Here is a 19,478-nt window from a genome sequence, read left to right on the forward strand (position 1 = left end):
TTGGATGAGGTGTCCCCACTGCTAATGATCTCCTGAGAGCCCAGGGCAGGAAGGGCAGCGGGAGGTCAGTGCTCGGCTGGAGCTTACCCAGTGGCTCTTCTCACCAGGGTCTCCTTTGGGGCCAGGTTCTCCCTGCAAGGAGAGATAGAGGTAGAAGCAATGAGAGAGGGAAGGAGGGAGGGAGAGTGGGAAAAGGAAGGAGGGGAGGAGAGGGGGAAAGAGGGAAGGAGAGACTGGAAGAAGCTAGAAGTCTGAGAGAGACAGAGAGTGGCTTGTATGGGACTAACACTAGATTAAATGCAAAAAAAAACCCCAAAAAACAATGACTTGAAGACAATAGAACGTGGGAAAGAGCAGCCAGAAACTGGAGGCTATTTGACTTTTGAAAGAAGGGAACTACACTGGGTGAAAAATAAATACTTGTGGCGTTTCTTCTGAGGGCACACTGCAGCCCCCTCAGCCTGGCAAATAGCTCAAGCAGAAAGCTTTATCATCTTACTGGGCCGAAGAATCACAGGCTGGAGTTGAGATGGCCACAGGAGAGTGAAATTGAAAGGAAATACTGGAAAGCAGGGAGCTACAGTAGGGGAGTAAAATCTATATAAATACCCCCCTCTAATGCTCAGATGGTCCATGAACTACCCATCCTAAAGTCACAAGCTGAGTCCAACCCACACGCTGGACCAAATATCAACACTCTTCAGAGTAAGATAATAGATCCCAGATTCTCTTTACTCTGTTATCTATATTGTCCAGTATGCAATAATAATTACTAGATATGTGAAGAAACAGGAAAATGTGACCCAATATCAAGAGAAAAATAAGTCAGTAGAAACAGATCCATAGCCAACCCAGATTTTGGGTTTAGTAGACACAAAGTTTAAAATATCTGTGATATTGGGGCACCTGGGTGGCTCAGCTCAGGTCATGATCTCGTGGTTCACGAGTTTGAGCCCCGCGTCGGGCTCTGTGCTGACAGCTTAGAGCCCGGAGCCTGCTTCAGATTCTGTGTCTGCCTCTTTCTCTGCTCCTCCCTTGCTTGTGCTCAGTCTCTCTCTCTCTCTCAAAAATAAATAAAAGCATTAAAAATTTTTTAAATATCTGTGATATTTGTCATCAGGGAAATCCAGGGACACCTGGGTGGCTCAGTCGGGTAAGCGTCTGACTCTTGATCTTGGCTCAGGTCATGATCTCATGGTTCATGGGATGGAGCCCCACATCAGGCTCTGTGCTGACAAGCATGGAACTTGCTTGGGATTTTCTCTTTCTCTCTCCCTCTCTCTCTCTCTTTCTCTCTCTCTCTCCGCCCCTCCCACCACTTGCACTCTCTCTCTCAAAATAAATAAATGAACATTAAAAAAAATTTTAAAAATGGGGGCACCTGGGTGGCTTAGTCGGTTGAGCATCTGACTTCAGCTCTGGTCATAATTTTGTGGTTTGTGGGTTTGAGCCCCCCCGTTGGGCTCTGTGCTGACAATTCAGAGCCTGAAGCCTGTGTCACATTCTGGGTCTCTCTTCCTGTCCCACCCCTGCTTGTGCTCTTTCTCTCTCAAAAATAAATAAACATTAAAAGAAAACAGGCATCTTCTCAAAAAAATAAATAAAAAATAAAATATCTGTGGTATTTATCATCAGGGAAATCCAAATAAAAACTACAATGATATCCACCTCATGCCTATCAGAATGGCTAAAATCAGCAACACAAGAAACAACAGGTGTTGGTGAGGATGCAGAGAAAGGGGAACCTCCTCACACTATTGGTGGGAATGCAAACTGGGGCAGCCACTGTGGAAAACAGTATGGAGGTTCCCCAGAAATTTAAAAATAGAACTACCCTATGATCCAGCAATTGCACTACTGAGTATTTACCCAAAGAATACAAAAATGCTAATTCAAAGGGATATATGTACTCTGATATTTACAGCAGCATTATCTACAATAGCCAAATTATGGAAATAGCCCGAGTGTCCACTGATTGATGAATGGATAAAGAAGATGTGGTATATGCATACAATGGAATATTATTCAGCCATAAAAAAGAATGAAATCTTGCCATTTGCAATGACATGAATGGAGCTAGGGACTATAATGCTAAGTCAGAGAAAGACAAATGTCTTATGATTTCACTCATATGTAGAATTTAGGAAACAAAACAAATGAGCAAAAGGGAAATAAAGAGAGAGAGAGGTGGAGGGGGCAAAGCAAGAAACAGACTCAATTATAGGGACGAGACTGATGGTTGCCAGAGGGGAGTGGGGGGATGGGTGAAATAGGTGATGGGGATTAAGGAGGGCACTTGTCTGGATGAGCACCAGGTGTTGTTTGTAAGTGTTGAATCACTATATTGTACACCTGAAACTAATATTACACTGGATGCTAATTAACTGGAATTTAAATACAAACTTAAAGTATCTGCGATAAACATGTTAAAGAATGTAGTGGAACTGATATAATGGTGGTGAGATGGGGAATTTCAGGAGATCTGTGAATACTGTGAAAAAGCATCAGATGGAAATCCTGGAGATGAAAAGGATAATACCTGAAAGAAAAAATTCAGTAGCTGAGATTAACGGAAGATTGGCCATAACAGAAGAAAGAATTAGTTAACCTGAAGACAGGTCAAGACAATAACTCAAACTGAAGCACAAAGAGAAAAAAGATTTTTAGAAAAGTTAACAGAGACTCAATGACTCATGAGAGAGTATTAAGTATAATTAGGATCACAAAAGGAGAGAAGAGAGTACAGGAACAGAAAAAATGTGGAGAAATATTAACCAATTTTTCCCTAAATTTGACTTAAAAAAAAAAAACAATGAAACAAAAGATTTTTTGTGTCTGGTATGGCACATGAGGAATTCAGAAGTCACCATTTTTTCCTAATAACAAATAAAACACTGAACAAAATGAAAAATCAACAACTCTTCTTAGAACCATCAAAGATGTGAGGTCACAGGACAAAGCACTGCCCCCCAAATTGCAGAGAGAGAGAGAGAGAGAGAGAGAGAGAGAGAGAGAAGAAGGGAGGTGGATTATAATTTACTGAACATAAGCCTCCTTGGGAACCAGCACCAGGGTAGGAAAACCCAAATGTATTGACAAATTGCCAAAGGCTCAGTGTGGACAACTCTGAGAGTTAACCATTCCAGGGGGACCCAGATTTTGGAGAATATTCACATCTTTGCTAGTTTTACTCAAGAGCTCTGTCAGGTCCTTATAGTGAATGCTGTAGAAAAATCTCCTCTTGCTTTCAGCAGCAGGAAGGGGGAAAGGTACCATCTTGAAACACACCAGAGCATTCTGCTCTCAGCAAGGCCTGCCCTCAGGAGAAACTATTTTATCAGAGTTTAACCTGCTGGCGTCTTATCAGAGCCTACCGATCTGGAGGGGGAGGGAAATGCCCAACTATAGCTAGCTTTAGCCTTCCACATGGGGGAAGAGAAATATCCCAGCTCTAGCCACCTTGTCCCACCTGAGGGGAAACAAAACAAACAAAACAAAATTAAGAGGCACTGGTGAAGTTAACAGTGTAGGGAGATAGGCTTACCCAAAGACTGAGACCTAACCATGAGACTACAGAATGCTTCCTCACATTACTCTTTACTGGAGTACATTACCACTACATTACTCTTTACTGGAGTAAAGAGGCCTTTCACCCAGTACCTCATGTTTACCTTCTAACCAAAAATTACAAGGCATAGTAAAAGGCAAAAAACACAGTTTTAAAAGAGTGAGTAAATATTAGAACTAGAGTCAGATATAGCATGGATGTTGGAATTATCAGACCAGGAATTAGCAAATAAAACACTATGATTAATATTCTAAATTAAATTTCCATTAATTTTAATGTAAAAAATTGACAACACGGATAATGTGAGCAGAGAGATGAAAATTCTAAAAATCAAAAAGAAATGCTAGATTTCAGTCGAAGGTCCTCTTCATAAAGTCTGTTAGCTAAGGGTAATCACATTTTTCCCAGGCCTCTTAAGAAATACTTAAATCCACAGGGCACCTGTGTGGCTCAGTCATTTGAGTGTTTCACTCTCGATTTCGGCTCAGGTCATGATCCCAGAGTTGTGGGATCGAGCCCTGTGTCAGGCTCCGCACTGAATTTGGAGACTGCTTAAGATCCTCTCCCCCCCCCACCTTTCTCTCTCCCTTTGCCCCTTCCTGGCTTGCACACACACACATGCACATGCTTTGTCTCTCTCCAAGAAAAAAAAAAAAAGATTGTCTTCCTCTCTTCTTCTGCCCCTCTTCCCTGCTCATGCATACTCTCTCTCTAAAAGAAAAAGAAAAGAAAAGAAAAAAAGAAATATTTCAGGCCTAACAAAGGCCTTTCTTTCTAGTATCAGGAGCCATGCTCCAGAAATACAAATTCAACAGAATTTCATCCCAGACTGTCCCCTCCCTAAAGTTCTACCTACAGCAAGAAAAATAACAAAACACTACCTGTAGTCATAAAGTCCTTCAGTTTCCTGGCCAAGATTTCACATTTCCTTTATTTATTTATTTTTTAGGTTTATTTATTTATTTTGAGAGAGGGAGAGAGAGCACGTGGGAGGGGAGGAGAGAGAGAGAGAGAGAGCGAGAGCGAGAGCGAGAGCGAGAGCGAGAGAGAGAGAGAGAATCCCAAGCAGGCTCTGCACTGTCAACACGGAGCCTGATACAGGGCTCAAACTCATGAACTGTGAGATCATGATTTGAACTGAAACCAAGACTTGGATGCTTAACTGACTGAGCCACCCAGGCACCCTTCACATTCCCTTTAAAGATACCTTTCATGGGTGCCTGGGACGCTCAGTCGGTTGAGTATCTGACTTTGGCTCAGGTCATGATCTCATGGTTCATGGGTTTCCCTGTGTTGGGCTCTGTGCTGACAGCTCAGATCCTGGAGTCTGCTTTGAATTCTGTGCCTCCCTCTCTCTCTCTGCCCTTCCTTTGCTCATGTTCTGTGTCTCTCTCTCTCTCAAAAATAAATGTCAAGGGGCGCCTGGGTGGCGCAGTCGGTTAAGCGTCCGACTTCAACCAGGTCACGATCTCGCGGTCCAGGAGTTCGAGCCCGGCGTCAGGCTCTGGGCTGATGGCTCAGAGCCTGGAGCCTGTTTCCGATTCTGTATCTCCCTCTCTCTCTGCCCCTCCCCCATTCATGCTCTGTCTCTCTCTGTCCCAAAAATAAATAAACGTTGAAAAAAAAATTAAAAAAAAAAATAAATGTCAAAAATTAAAAAAAAGTTTTTAAATAATAATTAAAAATATAAAGATACCTTTCAAGGAGAAAGACTCAAAAGGGGCACATGGGGGGCTTCAAAGGTACTGATAAGGTTCTATTTCTTGAGCTTGGTGTTGGGCACATGAATATATGACTTAATATTAATATTTAGATTTTTCAGGTTAAAAACTTGCATATATGTTTAAGAAAATACTAGAGATTGAAAACTTGTAACAGAAATGAAGAACGCCTTTGATGGGCTCAGTAGTGGACTGGACATGGTGGAGGAAAGAATCTCTAAACTTGAAATTATGACAATTAGAAGCTTCCCAAACTGGGGGCGCCTGGGTGGCGCAGTCGGTTAAGCGTCCGACTTCAGCCAGGTCACGATCTCGCGGTCCGGGAGTTCGAGCCCCGCGTCAGGCTCTGGGCTGATGGCTCGGAGCCTGGAGCCTGTTTCCGATTCTGTGTCTCCCTCTCTTTCTGCCCCTCCCCCGTTCATGCTCTGTCTCTCTCTGTCCCAAAAATAAATAAACGTTGAAAAAAAAAATTAAAAAAAAAAAAAAAAAGCTTCCCAAACTGAAAAGCAATAAGAAAAGACACTGAAAAAAAGAATAGAATATCCAAGAATGATAGGATGATCACAAAAAAAGTATAATACACATGTAATGAGAAGATGGGAAGGGAAAGAAAAAGAAAGGAACAGAAGCAGTATTTAAAGCAATAATGACTGAGAATTTTCTCAAAGGCACAGATCAGGAAGTTCAGAGAACATGAAGCAGGATAAATGTCCGCCCCCCCCCACCCCAAAATACTACACCCTGGGCATATCATCTTTAAACTTCAGAAAATCAAAGATAAAAAAGTATCTTGAAAGGGGTGCTTTGGTTGGCTCAGTCCGTACAGCATGCGACTCTTAATCTTAGGGGTTGTGAGTTTGAGCACCACAATGATTGTAGAGATTATTTTTTTAAAAAGTTTAAGAAAGTGTATTTTTATACCTAATAAATGTTTATTTATTTATTTTGAGAGAGATAGAGAGTAAGAGCAGGGGAGGAGCAGAGAGAGCAAGGGAAAGATAGGGAATCCCAGGCAGGTCCCATGCTCAGTGCAGAGCCTGATGTGGGGCGCGATCTCACAACCATGAGATCATGACCTAAGCTGATTATCAAGAGTCACATGTTTAACTGACTAAGCCACCCAGGTGCCCCCCACCTCCCGCCAAAAAAAGTATTTTGAAAGAAGCCAGAGGAAAAACGTCACCTTATCTAGAGGAGCAAAGATAAGAATTCCATCCAACTTCTCAGAAACCATTCAAGCAAGAAGAGAGCACAGTGAAATATTTTAAGTGTTAAAAGAATAAAACCACTAACCTAGAATTCTGTACCCTGTGAAATTATCCTTCAAAAGTGAAGGAGAAAGACTTTCTCAGAAAAACAAAAACTGAGGGAATTTTTGCCAGTAGATCTGCCTTGTAAGAAATGTTAAAAGAGATTCTTCAAAGAGAAGGAAGTGACAAGTCAGAAACTCAGGATCTATATAAGGAAAGGAAGGGCATCAGAGAAGGAATAAATGAAGGTAAAAACCCAATGAAACTTTTATCTCTCTTATTCTTAACTGACCTAACAGAAAACACTTTGTTCAACATAGTAATACCAACAATATATTTGATCATATAGGCTTATGCATGTGAGTCTATGTATATCTGTGTGTGTGTATAGATAGATAGATTTACATATGATTATATATGAGTGAAATGAATGACAGCAATGATACAAGGAACAGGAGGGAAGAATTGGAATATTTTATTATAAGGTATTTGCACTAACCATGAAGCAGTAATGTGTTATTTGCAAGTAGAGTTGGATTAGTTGTAAATGTATATTACGGACTCTGGGGAAACAACAAGAAGTAAAAAAAAAAAAAAAAAAAAAAAAAGGAAGTGCAGTCGATGTACCAAGAGAGAAAATGGAATCATGTGAAATGATGACTTAAAACCACAAAATGCAGAAAAATTGTAGAAGACAAAAATAGGAACAAAGAATAAGGGCAACAAATAAAAGACAGTAAAAAATACGGTAAATATTAACCTAATAACCACTTTAAATGCCAACGGTTTAAATATCCCAGTTAAAAGACAGGATTGTCAGAGTGGATAAAAAAACAAGACCCAACTGTAAGTTGTCCAGAAGAAGCCCACTTTAAATATAAAGACACACAAAAAGCCAAGGGATAGAAAAAGATATACCATCCTACCACTAACCAAATGAAAATGAGAGTAACTATATTAATTTGAGACAGAACAGACTTCAGAGCAAGGAAAACTTTCATGGATAAAGAGGGGCAATACATAATGATGATAAAGCGATCAATGAAGGCACAACAATCCTTAACGTGTAGGTGCCTAACAAGAGAGCATCAAAATATACGAGGTGAAGGGGTGCCTGGGTAGCTCAGTTAGTTAAGTGTCCAACTCTTGATTTCAGCCTAGGTTATGATCTCATGGTTTGTGAGATCGAGCCCCGAATTGATCTCTGTGCTGACAGCATGGAGCCTGCTTGGGATTCTCTCTCCCTCTCTCTCTGCCCCTCCCAACTTGTGCTCTCTCTTCAAAACAAATAAATAAACATTAAAAAAATTACTAAAAAAATTTTTTTTAAATACACGGGGCCAAAACTGATAGAATTGCAAGGAGAAATAGATGAATCCACTATTAGAGTTGGAAACTCTAACATCCTTGGCTAGAAACAGACAAATGTAGTCAGGCAGAAAATCAGAAAGAACATAGTTGATGGGCCCCTGGGTGGCTCAGTCAGTTTCAGAGTGCTGTTTCAGGTCAGGTCATGATGTCATGATCTCACAGTTCATGGGTTCGAGCCCTGCGTTGGGCTCTGTGCTCACAGCTCAGAGCCTGAAGCCTGCTTTGGATTCTGTGCCTCTCTCTCCCTCTGTCCCTCCCCCACTCATGCTCTATCTCTATCTATCTCTCCAAAAAATGAATAAACATTAAAAAAATTAAAAAAAAAAAGAAAGAACATAGTTGAAATCAACAATACCATCAATCAACTGGATATAATTGACATCTATAGACCATTTCATCCAACAACAGATTACACATTCTTCTCAAGCTCACATGGAACATTTGGGGCCATAAAATATATCTCAACAAATTTCAAAGAATAGAAATCATACCATGCATGTTCTTAAGTCACAATGGAATTAAACTAGAAATTAATAATAGAAAGATAACTGGAAACTCCCCAAATACTTGGAAATTAACCAACAGATTTCTAAATAACACATGGGTCAAATAAGAAATCTCAAGAGATATTTAAAAATATTTTGAACTACATAAAAATAAAATTGCAACTTACCAAAATTTATGGGATGTATCGAAAGCAATGCCTAGGTGGAAATGTATTGCACTGAATGCATATATTAGAAAAGAAGAAAGATCTGGGACACCAGGGTGGCTCAGTTGGTTAAGCCTTTGACTCTTGATTTCAGCTCAGGTCACGATCTTGCAGTTTGTGGTATCAAGCTCTGCATTGGGCTCCATGCTAACATCATGGAAACTGCTTGGGATTCTCTCTCTCCCTCTCTCTCTGCCCCTCCCCTGCTCATGACCTCCCTCCCTCTCTCTCTCTCTCAAAAAAAAATGAGCTTAAAAACAAAATCTAAAATCAAAAAACTAAACTTTGACTTCAGAAAAGTAGAAAAAAGGAGAGTAAATTAAATCCAAAGTAAGCAACATAAAAGAAATAATAAAAATTAGAGCAGAAATCAATGAAATTGAAAACAGAAAATCAATAGAGAAAATCAACAAAGTCAAATGCTGGTTCTTTGAAAATATCAATAAAACTGACAATCCCCTAGCCAGGATAATTAAAAGAGAAAAAAGAAAGACACAAATGACTAACACCAGAAATGAAAGGGGGGACATCACTACAGATCCCCTGGACATTAAAAGGATAAAATGAAATATTATCAACAACTTTATGCCAACAAATTTGGTAATTTAGACGAACTAGACCAATTCCTTGAAAAACCTAATCTGCCAAAAGAAGAAGAAATACACAATCTGAGTAGGCCTAGATCTATTTTTTTTAATTAAACATTTTTTTAATGTTTATTTATTTTTGAGAGAGAGAGAGAGACAGAGAGAGAGAGAGAGACAGAGGGCGAGCAGGGGAGGGGCAGAGAGAGAGGGAGACAGAGAATCTAAGCAGGCTCTAGGCTCTGAGCCATCAGCACAGAGCCGGACGTGGGGCTTGAACCCACGAACTGTGAGATCATGACCTGAGCCAAAGTCGGACGCTTAACCGACTGAGCCACTCAGGTGCCCCGAAATTAAAAACACGGTATCATTTACATTAGCACTCCCCAAAATGAAATACTTAGGTATAAATCTAACAAAATATATACAAGAGCTATATGAAGAGAGTCACCAAACTCTGATGAAAGATAGCAAAGAACTAAATAAATATGGATGGATGGGTAGACTCCATATATTCGAGATGTCATTCATCCCAACTCGATCTATAGATTTAATGGAATTCCAATAAAAATTCTAGCAAGTTATTTTGTGGATATTGATCAGCTAACTCTAAAGTTTATATGGAGAAGAAAAAGAGTCAGAATAGCCAACTCAATATTGAAGGAGAAGAACAAAGTCCGAGGACTAACACTACCCTACTTCAAGACTTACTATAAAGCTACAGCAATCAAGACATTGTGCAATTGGCTAAAGAATAGACAGATAAATGGAATAGAACAGAGAGCCCAGATATATAAATATAGTTAACTGATCTTCAACAAAGAAATGAAGACAATGCAGTGGAGCAAAGATAATCTTTTTCAAAAATGATGCTGGAACAACTGGACACTTACATGCAAAAAAAAAGTAATAATCTAGGGATGCCTGGGTGGCTCAGTCAGTTAAGTGTTTGACTCGTGATTTCAGCTCAGGTCATGGTTGAACTCTCATGGTTTGTGAGTTCAAGTCCCGCATCAGGCTCCACACTGACAGTGTGGAGCCTGCTTGGGATTCTCTCTCCCTCCCTCTCTCTCTGCCCCTCCCATGCATGCATGCTCTCTCTCTCTCAAAATAAATTTTAAAAAACTTTAAAAAATTAAAAAAAAATTAATCTAGACACAGACCTCATACCCTTCACAGAAATTAACTCAAAATGGATCACAGATCTAAGTGCAAAAAGCAAAACCATAGAATTTCTAGAAGATAATGTAGGAGAAAATTTAGATGACTTTGGGTTTCATGATGACTTTTTGAAACAATACCAAAAGCACATTCCATGAAAGAAATCACTGATAAGCTGGAATTCATTGAAATTAAAAACTTCTGCTCTGCAAAAGATAATGTCAAGAGAATAAGAGAAGTCACACACTGGGAGAAAATATTTGCAAAAGACACACCTGATAAAGGACTATTATCCAAAATACACAAAGAACTCTTAAAGCTCAACAATAAGAAAAACTAATTTAACAATTTTTTGCACAGAGGTGCCTGGGTGGCTCAGTGAATTGAGCGTTGGACCCTTGATTTTGGCTCAGGTCATGATGCAGGGTCATGGGATGGAGCCATGCATCATTGGGCGCCCTCTCCCTCTCTCTCCCACTTGCTTGCTCACTTTCAAAAAAAAAAAAAAAAAAAAGGAAAGGGAAGGAAAAAAAAGGCAATCTATGGAACGGGGGAAAATATTTGCAAACCACCTATCCAACAAGAGTTGATATCCAAAATATATAAGGAATTTATACAACTCAAGTGGAAAAAACCCAACCCAACAAATAACTCAATTAAAAACAGGCAAGGACCTGAACAGACATCTTCCCAAAGAAGATATACAAATGGCAAATAGGTATGTAAGAAGATGTTCAAGATTACTAATTATTACGGACATGCAAATCATAACCACAATTTTAGATATTACCTCACACCTGTTATGATGTCTATTATCAAAGAGAGAGAGAGAGAGAGAGAGAGGGAGAGAAAGAGAGATAAAAAAATGGTGTGGATGTGAAAAAAAAAAGGGAACCCTTGTGCATTGTTGGTGGGAATGTAAATTAATACAGCCATTATGGAAAACAGAATGGAGGTTCCTCAAGAAATTAAGAATAGAATTGCCATACAATCCAGCAGTCCCACTTCCGGGTATTTATCCAAAGACAACAAAAATCACTATCTTGAAGAAATATCTGCATTCGCATATTCACTGAAGCATCATTCACAAAAGCCAAGATATGGATGAATGGATAAGCACAATGTGGTATGTATGTATATGTGTGTGTGTATATATAATGGAACATTATTCATCCTTAAAAAAGATGGAATCTTAATGATAAGAAGGATATGTGGATTTTAAGAAAAAAAAAGTTGAACTCAGAGAAACAGAGTAGAATGGTGGATCCCAGGGCCTGGGGCAGGGGATGGGAAATGGGGAAGGTTGATAAAAGAATATCAATTTTCAGTTATAGCATGGCCGAGTTCTTTGGATCTAATATTTAGTATGGTGACTAGAGTTAATAATACTACATTGTATAACTGAAATTTGTTAAGAGAGATCTTCAGTGTTCTCACCACACACACACACACACACACACACACACACACACACACACAAAAGGTGTGTTTCTTATTTAAAAAGCTTTTCTTAAAAGTTTATTTATTTTGAGAGAGAGAGAGAAAGAGAAAGAGAATCAGTAGGGGAGGGGCAGAGAGAGAGGGGGACAGAGGATCCGAAGTGGACTCTGCACTGGCAGCAAAGAGCCTGACACAGGGCTTGAACTCACGATCCATGAGATCATGACCTGACCGATGTTGGACGTTTAACCGATTGAGCCACCCAGATGCCCCTTACAAAAAAGTTTCTTACAAAACCAAACATACTATATGATCCAGTGATTGCACTCAATGTCATTTACCCAAATGAACTGGAAACTTACGTCCACACAAAAACCTGCATGTGGACGTTTATTCATAATTGCCCAAACTCAGAAAGGTGTCTTTCAGTAGGTGAATGGATAAATAAACTGTAGTATATACAATGGAAAATTATTTACAGCTAAAAAGAAATGAGTTATCAAACCATGAAAAGATATGGAGGAAACTACACTTGATCTTAGCCAAAAGGCCGAGAAGCGATATATGGAGGAAACTTAAGTGCATATTAGTGAGGAAAAAGGGACGAATGGGCAGAGCACCAAGGATTTTTAGGTCAGTGAACTATTCTATATGATACTACAATGGTAGATACTAACAATATACATCCATCGGTACTGTAGAATGTACAACACCATGAGGGAGCCTTAATGTAAACTGTGGACTCAGGATGATAATAATGTGTCAGTGTGGGTTCGATTGTACCAAATGTCCCACTGTATTCGAGATGTTGATAGTGGGGGGAGGCTGTGTATATGTGAGGACAGGGAGTATATAAGAATTCTCTGTACTTTCTGCTCAATTTTACTGTGAACCCACCCCCCCCTCAAAATGCTCTAAGAAATAATTTCATTAATTAAACAACAACAAAAAAAACTAACAAAAATAAAAATCCTTACAGATCTAGGAATCTTAGCAAACCCAAAGCAGGATAAACATAAAATCATCCCAACCACATCATTATCAACCTGTTGAAAACCAAGGGTAAAGAGAAAATCTTATTTTAATTTTTAAAAAATTTTTATTAAAAAATTTTTTAATGTTTATTCATTTTTGAGAGACAGAGAGGGACAAACCACGAGTGGGGGAGGGGCAGAGACAGACAGGGAGACACAGACTCCAAAGCAGGCTCCAGGCTCCGAGCTGTTAGCACAGAGCCTGACGCTGGGCTTGAACTCACGAACCGTGAGATCATGACCTGAGCTGAAGTTGGATGCTCAACCGACTAAGCCACCCAGGCACCCCTAAAGAGAAAATCTTAAAAGCCAGAGCAAAAAGATATGTACAAGGAAAACAACAAGAACCACAGCCAATTTCTCATGAGAAATGCTAATTATCTCAGCCAGAAGACCATGGAACAACATCTTTAAAGTGCTAAAAGGAAGGAAAACTGCCAAGCTATCATTTTATATCCAATTTAAAATATCTTTCAAAAATTAAGGTAAAATAAAGACAGTTTGGGACAGAAGCGGTGAGGATTTGTTGCCAGCAGACTCATACAAGCAGAGCTAAAGGGCATTCTTTCTTTAGGCTGAAGACAAACGATACCAGATGGAATCTGGAGCTACAGGAAATCATTAGAAATGATAAATATATCAATAGATGTAAAAGACAATTTTTCTTTGTTTTCTTAACTTCTTTCAAAGTCAACTGTTTAAAGCAATAACAACAATGTATTGTGGGGTTTATAACAAATGCAGAAGTGAAATATATGGCAGTCATAGCACAAGGTCAGAAGGAGGCACATTATACAGTTGTAACATTCCTGTTCAGACGTGGAGTGGTATAATATTAATTCAAGTTAATTGTGGTAAGTCCAGGATGTATTTGTTATCCTTAGAACAACTGTGAAAAAATAACACAAAGTCATTGGTAGAGATAAAATGGAGTAAACAGTACTCAATCCAAAAGAAAGCAGAATAAAGGGGGAAAAATAAAGAAGAGATGGAGTAAATAGAACACAAATAGCAAGCTGGTTGACGTAAATGGTACCGTATTAATAAATGTAAATGAACTCCACAGTCAAGGCAGTTAAGAAAAAAGAGAGACCTAACTATATGCCGTTTACCGGAGGTATACTTTAAATAGAAAAAGTTGAAAGCAAAAGTATTGAAAAAGATATACCATTCAAACACTAAGTGTAAGAAAGCTGGTGTGTTTTAGTATCAAAGTAGAATGCAGAGGATACCCTTGTTGGCTCAGTCTGAAGAGTATGAGGCTCCTGATCTTGGGGTTGTGAGTCTGAGCCCTACTTTGAGTGCAGAAATTACTTAAATAAATAAGAAACGTTATTGGGGCACCTAGGTGGCTCAGTCAGTTAAGCATCCAACTTGATTTTGGCTCAGGTCATGATCTCAGGGTTATGAGATTAAGCCCTCTGTTGGGCTCTGCACTGAGCCAGGAGCCTGCTTAAGACTTTTTTTTTCTCTCTCTTTCTCTCTCCCTCCCTCTACCTCTCCCTCCAATGTGTACATGTGCTCTCTCTCTACAAAAAAGTCAATAAAAAAACTTTACTTAAAAAAAGGTAGAATTGGGGTGACTGGGTGGCTGTCAGTTAAATGTCTGACTTTGGCTCAGGTCATGATCTCATGGTTTGTGAGTTTGAGCCCCGCATCGGGCTCTGTACTGACAGCTCAGAACCTGGATTCTGTGTCCCCCTTTCTCTCTGCTCCTCCCCTGTTCACACTCTGTCTCTCTCTCTTCTTCAAAAATAAATAAACAGTCAAGAAAAATTTTTTAATTAAAAAAAGTAGAATGTAGAACAAGGAGTATCCCCAGAGAGAAAAATATTCATTTCATAGACATTAAAATTCTGAACATGTATGCACCTAATAACAAAACTTCAAAACACACAAAGCAAAAGTTGACCAAACTAAAGGGAGAAACAGACAAATCAACAATCATAGTTGGAAAGATGGACAGTGAAAGAAATATAGAGTGTCAGAGACACAGAGGAAAGAAAGAGATAGAGAAACAGCTACAGGGACACAGAGCCCGAGTGAAGGAGAGGTATATGGCCTGATACTAAGAGGCTGACAGGACCCAGAGATAAGGAAAGAGAGGGATGGATCATGCCCTGGAGAGGAAGGGGGTCAGGAGCTCTGGTCTCAGTGTTTAGAGCCAGAGCAGGGGTCTGAGCCTGTGGGATCCTGGAGGGGGTGCTGCAGGGTGGGCAGCATCACTTACCCGCTGCCCCATGGAGCCTTGGGGGCCAGGTTCTCCACGCAGTCCCTGTGTGGGAGGGAGGAGAGGTATAGAGTCAGCTATTGGAGTGGGTGTGACCCAGGGATCCCAGGATTCCCCAGAATCCTCCACCAGGGGCTGCCTCAGTACTCACTCTCTCTCCCTTCTCTCCTGGGTGGCCGGAGATTCCTTTGGGTCCAGTGGGGCCTGGGGGTCCCTGAGCAACAAGACAGGGCCTCAGCTTTGTACTGAGGCAGGGTGGGGTGGGCAAGGACTTGGGGGGCACAGGGGTCGAGGAGGGAGTCCCAGTTTGGCCTGGACCTCTGGGTTCTTTACCATACTCCCAGTGCCTGGCATACAGCTGGCAGTTTATACATCTCAGGGTTTAGAGCTATGGCCCTGGAGTCAGAGAGTCCCTACCCCTGAACTGCAAGTTGCCATGTGCTGGTGGCAGCCCTTTAAAAAAAAAAAAAAAAAAGAACCTCTATCATTCTTGGCTGTATGTGCTGCTCTTCCTTACATGGACTGAATGACTGAATAAAAAGATTTACTGAAAGTAGTTTGCATATTAAGTGCTCAATAAATGCTTGAATGAATGAACAAATGAATGAATGGTAGATGGGTGAATGGATGAATATGTGGACTGATAGTGCGTGGGTGGATGGATGGACAGATGAGTGGGACCACTTGGAGAATTACTCACCATGTGTCCAGGACTCCCAGGAATGCCCATGGGACCAGGAAGTCCAGGGGGACCTGGAGTAAGATACGACATCCTCAGGACTCAAACAGAGTACAATACCAGTAAGTCTACTATCCACTCCCTCCTGATGGCCACAGCCCTAGCCACTCTGCCATCATCTGACCCCACCCCTTACATTGGGCCTGGACTCAACTTACCCATCGGCCCTGGGGGGCCTGGGAGTCCGACTGGTCCCTGGGGCCAGTGGCTGCTGGTCTCAGTGAAGGTGTTGGACAGTAATGGGTCCCCTGGGGGAGGAAAGATGGTGAGTGAGCAGGACTGGGCTGGGATAGGGCAGTCAGTCTTTACCTGCCATACCTCTGCCAAGCCAGCTTTGACTACCCTGTGGGACAACCTATAGTGTGGGCGGGGCCATTGGACACCTGCTCCAAGGGTGGGGAGTGTGGAGAGTGCTGGTCATATGGGACCAGGAAGCAGGGAGGCCTGGGTTCTAACCTTACCGCACTCTGGCTAGTGACATTCAGCAAGACCCTCCACCTTGCTGAGCCTATACTGCCACACGTCAAATGGGAATAGTAATAACAGCTACCATTTATTGACCACCTACTTTGTGCCGGGCTTCTGTGCATGGGGGTCATGGAGCTCTGGGAGAACTGTGCAGTCACTCTCCCCATTGTACAGATGAGAAAACTGAGGCTTGGAGAGGGAGGAGTGGTGAGATGGAATGAATGGCGCCCAGTCATACACCAAAGATACGGCACAGGTATGATTGAACCTGGTACTCCTAGCTTCTGACCACTGGCGGCACACACGTAGGTCAGCCTGGGGAGGAGGTCAAGGATACATGTCTGGGTCCAGATGGGTGGAGGAGGCTCTCTGAGCACAGGGTCAGGGAGCACAGAACTCATTTCCTGCCATCAGGCCTGGGGCTCTCCAGCGCTCTGAGGCCTGGATCACCGCCAGCTCCAAGGCTTGGCAGGAGGGCCGGATGCTGGTAATTCTAAGCACAGGCTCCGGAGGACGCCTGGGTTTGAAGCTGGTCTCTCATGTTCTGGCTATGTAATCGCTCCTCTCTGGCCCTCAGTCTTCCTCATTGGAGAACAGAAGAGGACAATGGCACTATTGGAGGACTGGATGACACATAGCTGACCAAAGGCAAGCCTAGTATACAGAAGGTATCTGGTAGATGGCAGTGACAATGGGATGATCATTATGCCAGCCCTGCCCCCACTCCCACCATTATCTGTCATGATCCCAAAGGACTTACCATATTGGGGGTTCCAGGCATGGGGTGGTCCAACAGGGGCTGGGGGGCCAGGGGGCCCAGGGGGCCCAGGAGGCCCTGGTGGACCTGGAGGTCCCCTCTCTCCAGGAGTGCCCACAGCTCCAGCCTGGCCAGGGCTTCCTGGGGGGCCCTGAGGACCTACAATGGAACCAGGGAGTTGTTGGGTGTATGAGAGGCAGGGAGGTCCAGGGTGGCTGCAAGGGGGCGGAACAAGGCAGCCTGGGGGAGTGGGTACACGATGGCTGCGGAGGCCACAAGCCCAGGCTGGTCCTGGCCCTGACCTCCCTGGCCATCTATTAAGGGGATGAACACAGCCCTCTTCAGGGGCTTTGGGACAATGGACACTTGGTATACAGCAGGTTATTAGGAAATGTTGATTTCCAGAATGTTCTCTTCTCTCCCTTCCAGACTTTTGAATGAGTTGTTCCCTCCATCAGTCCTCCCTTTGCTCTGCCTGGTGTCCCCTCCAAGTCATCCTTTAGGCCTCAGCTATGATGTCACTCCCCAGGAAGCCCTCCTCATGCCCCACCCCATCCAGGCTGGGTCTAGGCTTCCTTCCTTGGGGTTTCCATACCTACAACTTCCCCCATAACAACCTTGGTCACATGGTGGGGGACACTGCTATTTCTCCTCTGCCTGCCTCTCCTCCCCACAGCTGGTCTGGAAGCATCAGAAGGGTATGGACAGGTCTGACCCCACCAAGTACCCAGCTTAGAGCCTGCTGTGGTAGGTGCCCAGGACACATGGGTCCAGAGACTGCAAAAGAGGGTTTTGGGGAGCCCAGGTGTGAGTGGAGGGGTGGTGAGCTGAGAGACACGTGGGTGGAAGGGGCCCAGGCTACCTCTGGCCAAGTAAGGGTTCACCTGACAGGGCTGACCTGGGAAGCTGGGGGTAGGGGCAGTGCTGTGGGCACTCACCTGGTGGGCCTCTCATCCCCGTTGGGCCCCGGCTGCCAGTGTCTCCCTTGGGGCCAGTGGGCCCAGGAAGCCCCTGGCCACCAACTCGATCTGGGGGAGAAAGTTCATCAGCTTGGCAGCTCCAACTTTGCTCTTGCCCTGACACTGGCCCTCGTCCCCCAGTCAGCACCTACCCTCTCGAGGGAGCAGCGGGGCCCTCACATTCTCTCTGGCTCCTGGTAGCCCTGCGGCAGGGGGTAGACAGGGGTCAGTGTCATCCAGGGTCCCTGCCTCCAGCTCCAGTGTGTATGACAGGAGCTACTGGGGTGCTGCGCCCCATCCCCTCAGGCCCAGAAAGGGGTCAAGCTGGGAGTTAGCAGCAGGGAGGGGACTGGAGTCTCACTCCCCTGATTCGTTCCCAACACACTGCCCCTACTGACCCACTCACCTTGGAGGCTTCCATCTCCCGGGCTACCCCGGGCAGCTGGGGAGCCCCAGAGTGGGACAGGGTCCCCGGGTGCCACTGGGGTCGGGAGCACTGCCCGCTCAGTGACAGTTAGCACCGCCACCTGCGGAGGAAGAAAAAGACAGGTAGGTACCAGGGTCTCAACAGGGGCAGGTCAGCCGAGGGGCCCCCATGTTGGGGGCAGGAGGCCCATGCAGCCAGCATAGCCCAGCTTGGAGTGGAGACCCACCTCCCAGAGGCTCAGAACTTCATCAGAAGCGACTGTGGTTTTCAAACTACACAATTCGTCACCGTAAAAAAGGCATCATACACCGTCACTGCCACCCAAGTGGAGTTCTGTGTCGCCATGTTTGCTGGGCCACAGGGTCTTTCCTATGCTGAGCTGCATAAATAACATGAAACTCCTCTTGGTCTATTCAAGTACTACAGGCTGGGAGGATTTTTACTAAATTTTGAGGGAAGTTTGGGAAGGTCTGACATGAAATAGAGGCCCCGAGGTGTATACAAAACCACTTTGGGACCCAGTGTGGGGAGCCTCTGAAAGTCAGTGGTGTCCGCTGAGCCTCTGACCTGGGATTAAAGAGGGGCCAGAATGCCCACTGACCAGGGGGCAGGGGTCGTGTGGTCCTGTCCAGAGAAAAGCTGAAACTCCTGGACAGACCCAGAACTAAGAACCACACTCCAGACCTGAGACTGAGCCCCTCATGCCGGCTCCTCCTGGGAGGAAGCCTGGGGAGCAGTGTGGGGTTCCCGGAGCTCCCACACTTCCTAGCGGGGGTTCTAGCACATGCTGTTCAGAAACTTCCTTTTCCCCCTTGATACCTCAGGGGCATCTTTTCATGTTACAAAACGGAGGTGTTGTGAACGGCTGTCTGGTATTATGCTAATTATGCAACCACTCCCTCTGCCATCTGGTTTTCAATTTTCCCTATTAATTATTATTATTTTTTAAATTTTTATTTATTTATTTTTTTGAGAGACAGAAAGTCTCTCAAGTCGGGGAGGGGCAGAGAGAAAGGGAGACACAGAATCTGAAGCAGGCTCCAGGTTCTGAGCTGTC

General features: G+C 43.3%; 1 protein-coding gene and 1 pseudogene across 2 annotated transcripts in view; both read right to left on the bottom strand.

Annotated features, from left to right (window-relative positions):
- The window catches only part of EMID1 (EMI domain containing 1), a 47,946-nt gene that overhangs the window by 9,414 nt on the left and 19,054 nt on the right, over positions 1-19,478 (bottom strand). For both annotated transcript variants that reach the window (XM_047088492.1, XM_047088491.1), the window contains exons 6-13: positions 18,401-18,521; positions 17,974-18,063; positions 17,039-17,194; positions 15,969-16,058; positions 15,772-15,824; positions 15,223-15,285; positions 15,072-15,116; positions 88-132 (exon numbers count right to left, since the gene is read on the bottom strand). In XM_047088492.1, the coding sequence (XP_046944448.1) occupies positions 88-132; positions 15,072-15,116; positions 15,223-15,285; positions 15,772-15,824; positions 15,969-16,058; positions 17,039-17,194; positions 17,974-18,063; positions 18,401-18,521 (663 nt within the window). The remainder of the gene's footprint in view (positions 1-87; positions 133-15,071; positions 15,117-15,222; positions 15,286-15,771; positions 15,825-15,968; positions 16,059-17,038; positions 17,195-17,973; positions 18,064-18,400; positions 18,522-19,478) is intronic.
- On the bottom strand, positions 12,202-12,369 carry LOC124518571 (uncharacterized; annotated as a pseudogene).

This window comes from Lynx rufus, unplaced genomic scaffold (assembly GCF_022079265.1).
Source record: "Lynx rufus isolate CCGP_SWC_20201006 ecotype Redwood Valley unplaced genomic scaffold, mLynRuf1.p SCAF_24, whole genome shotgun sequence".
NCBI classification, from domain to species: Eukaryota; Metazoa; Chordata; class Mammalia; order Carnivora; family Felidae; genus Lynx; species Lynx rufus.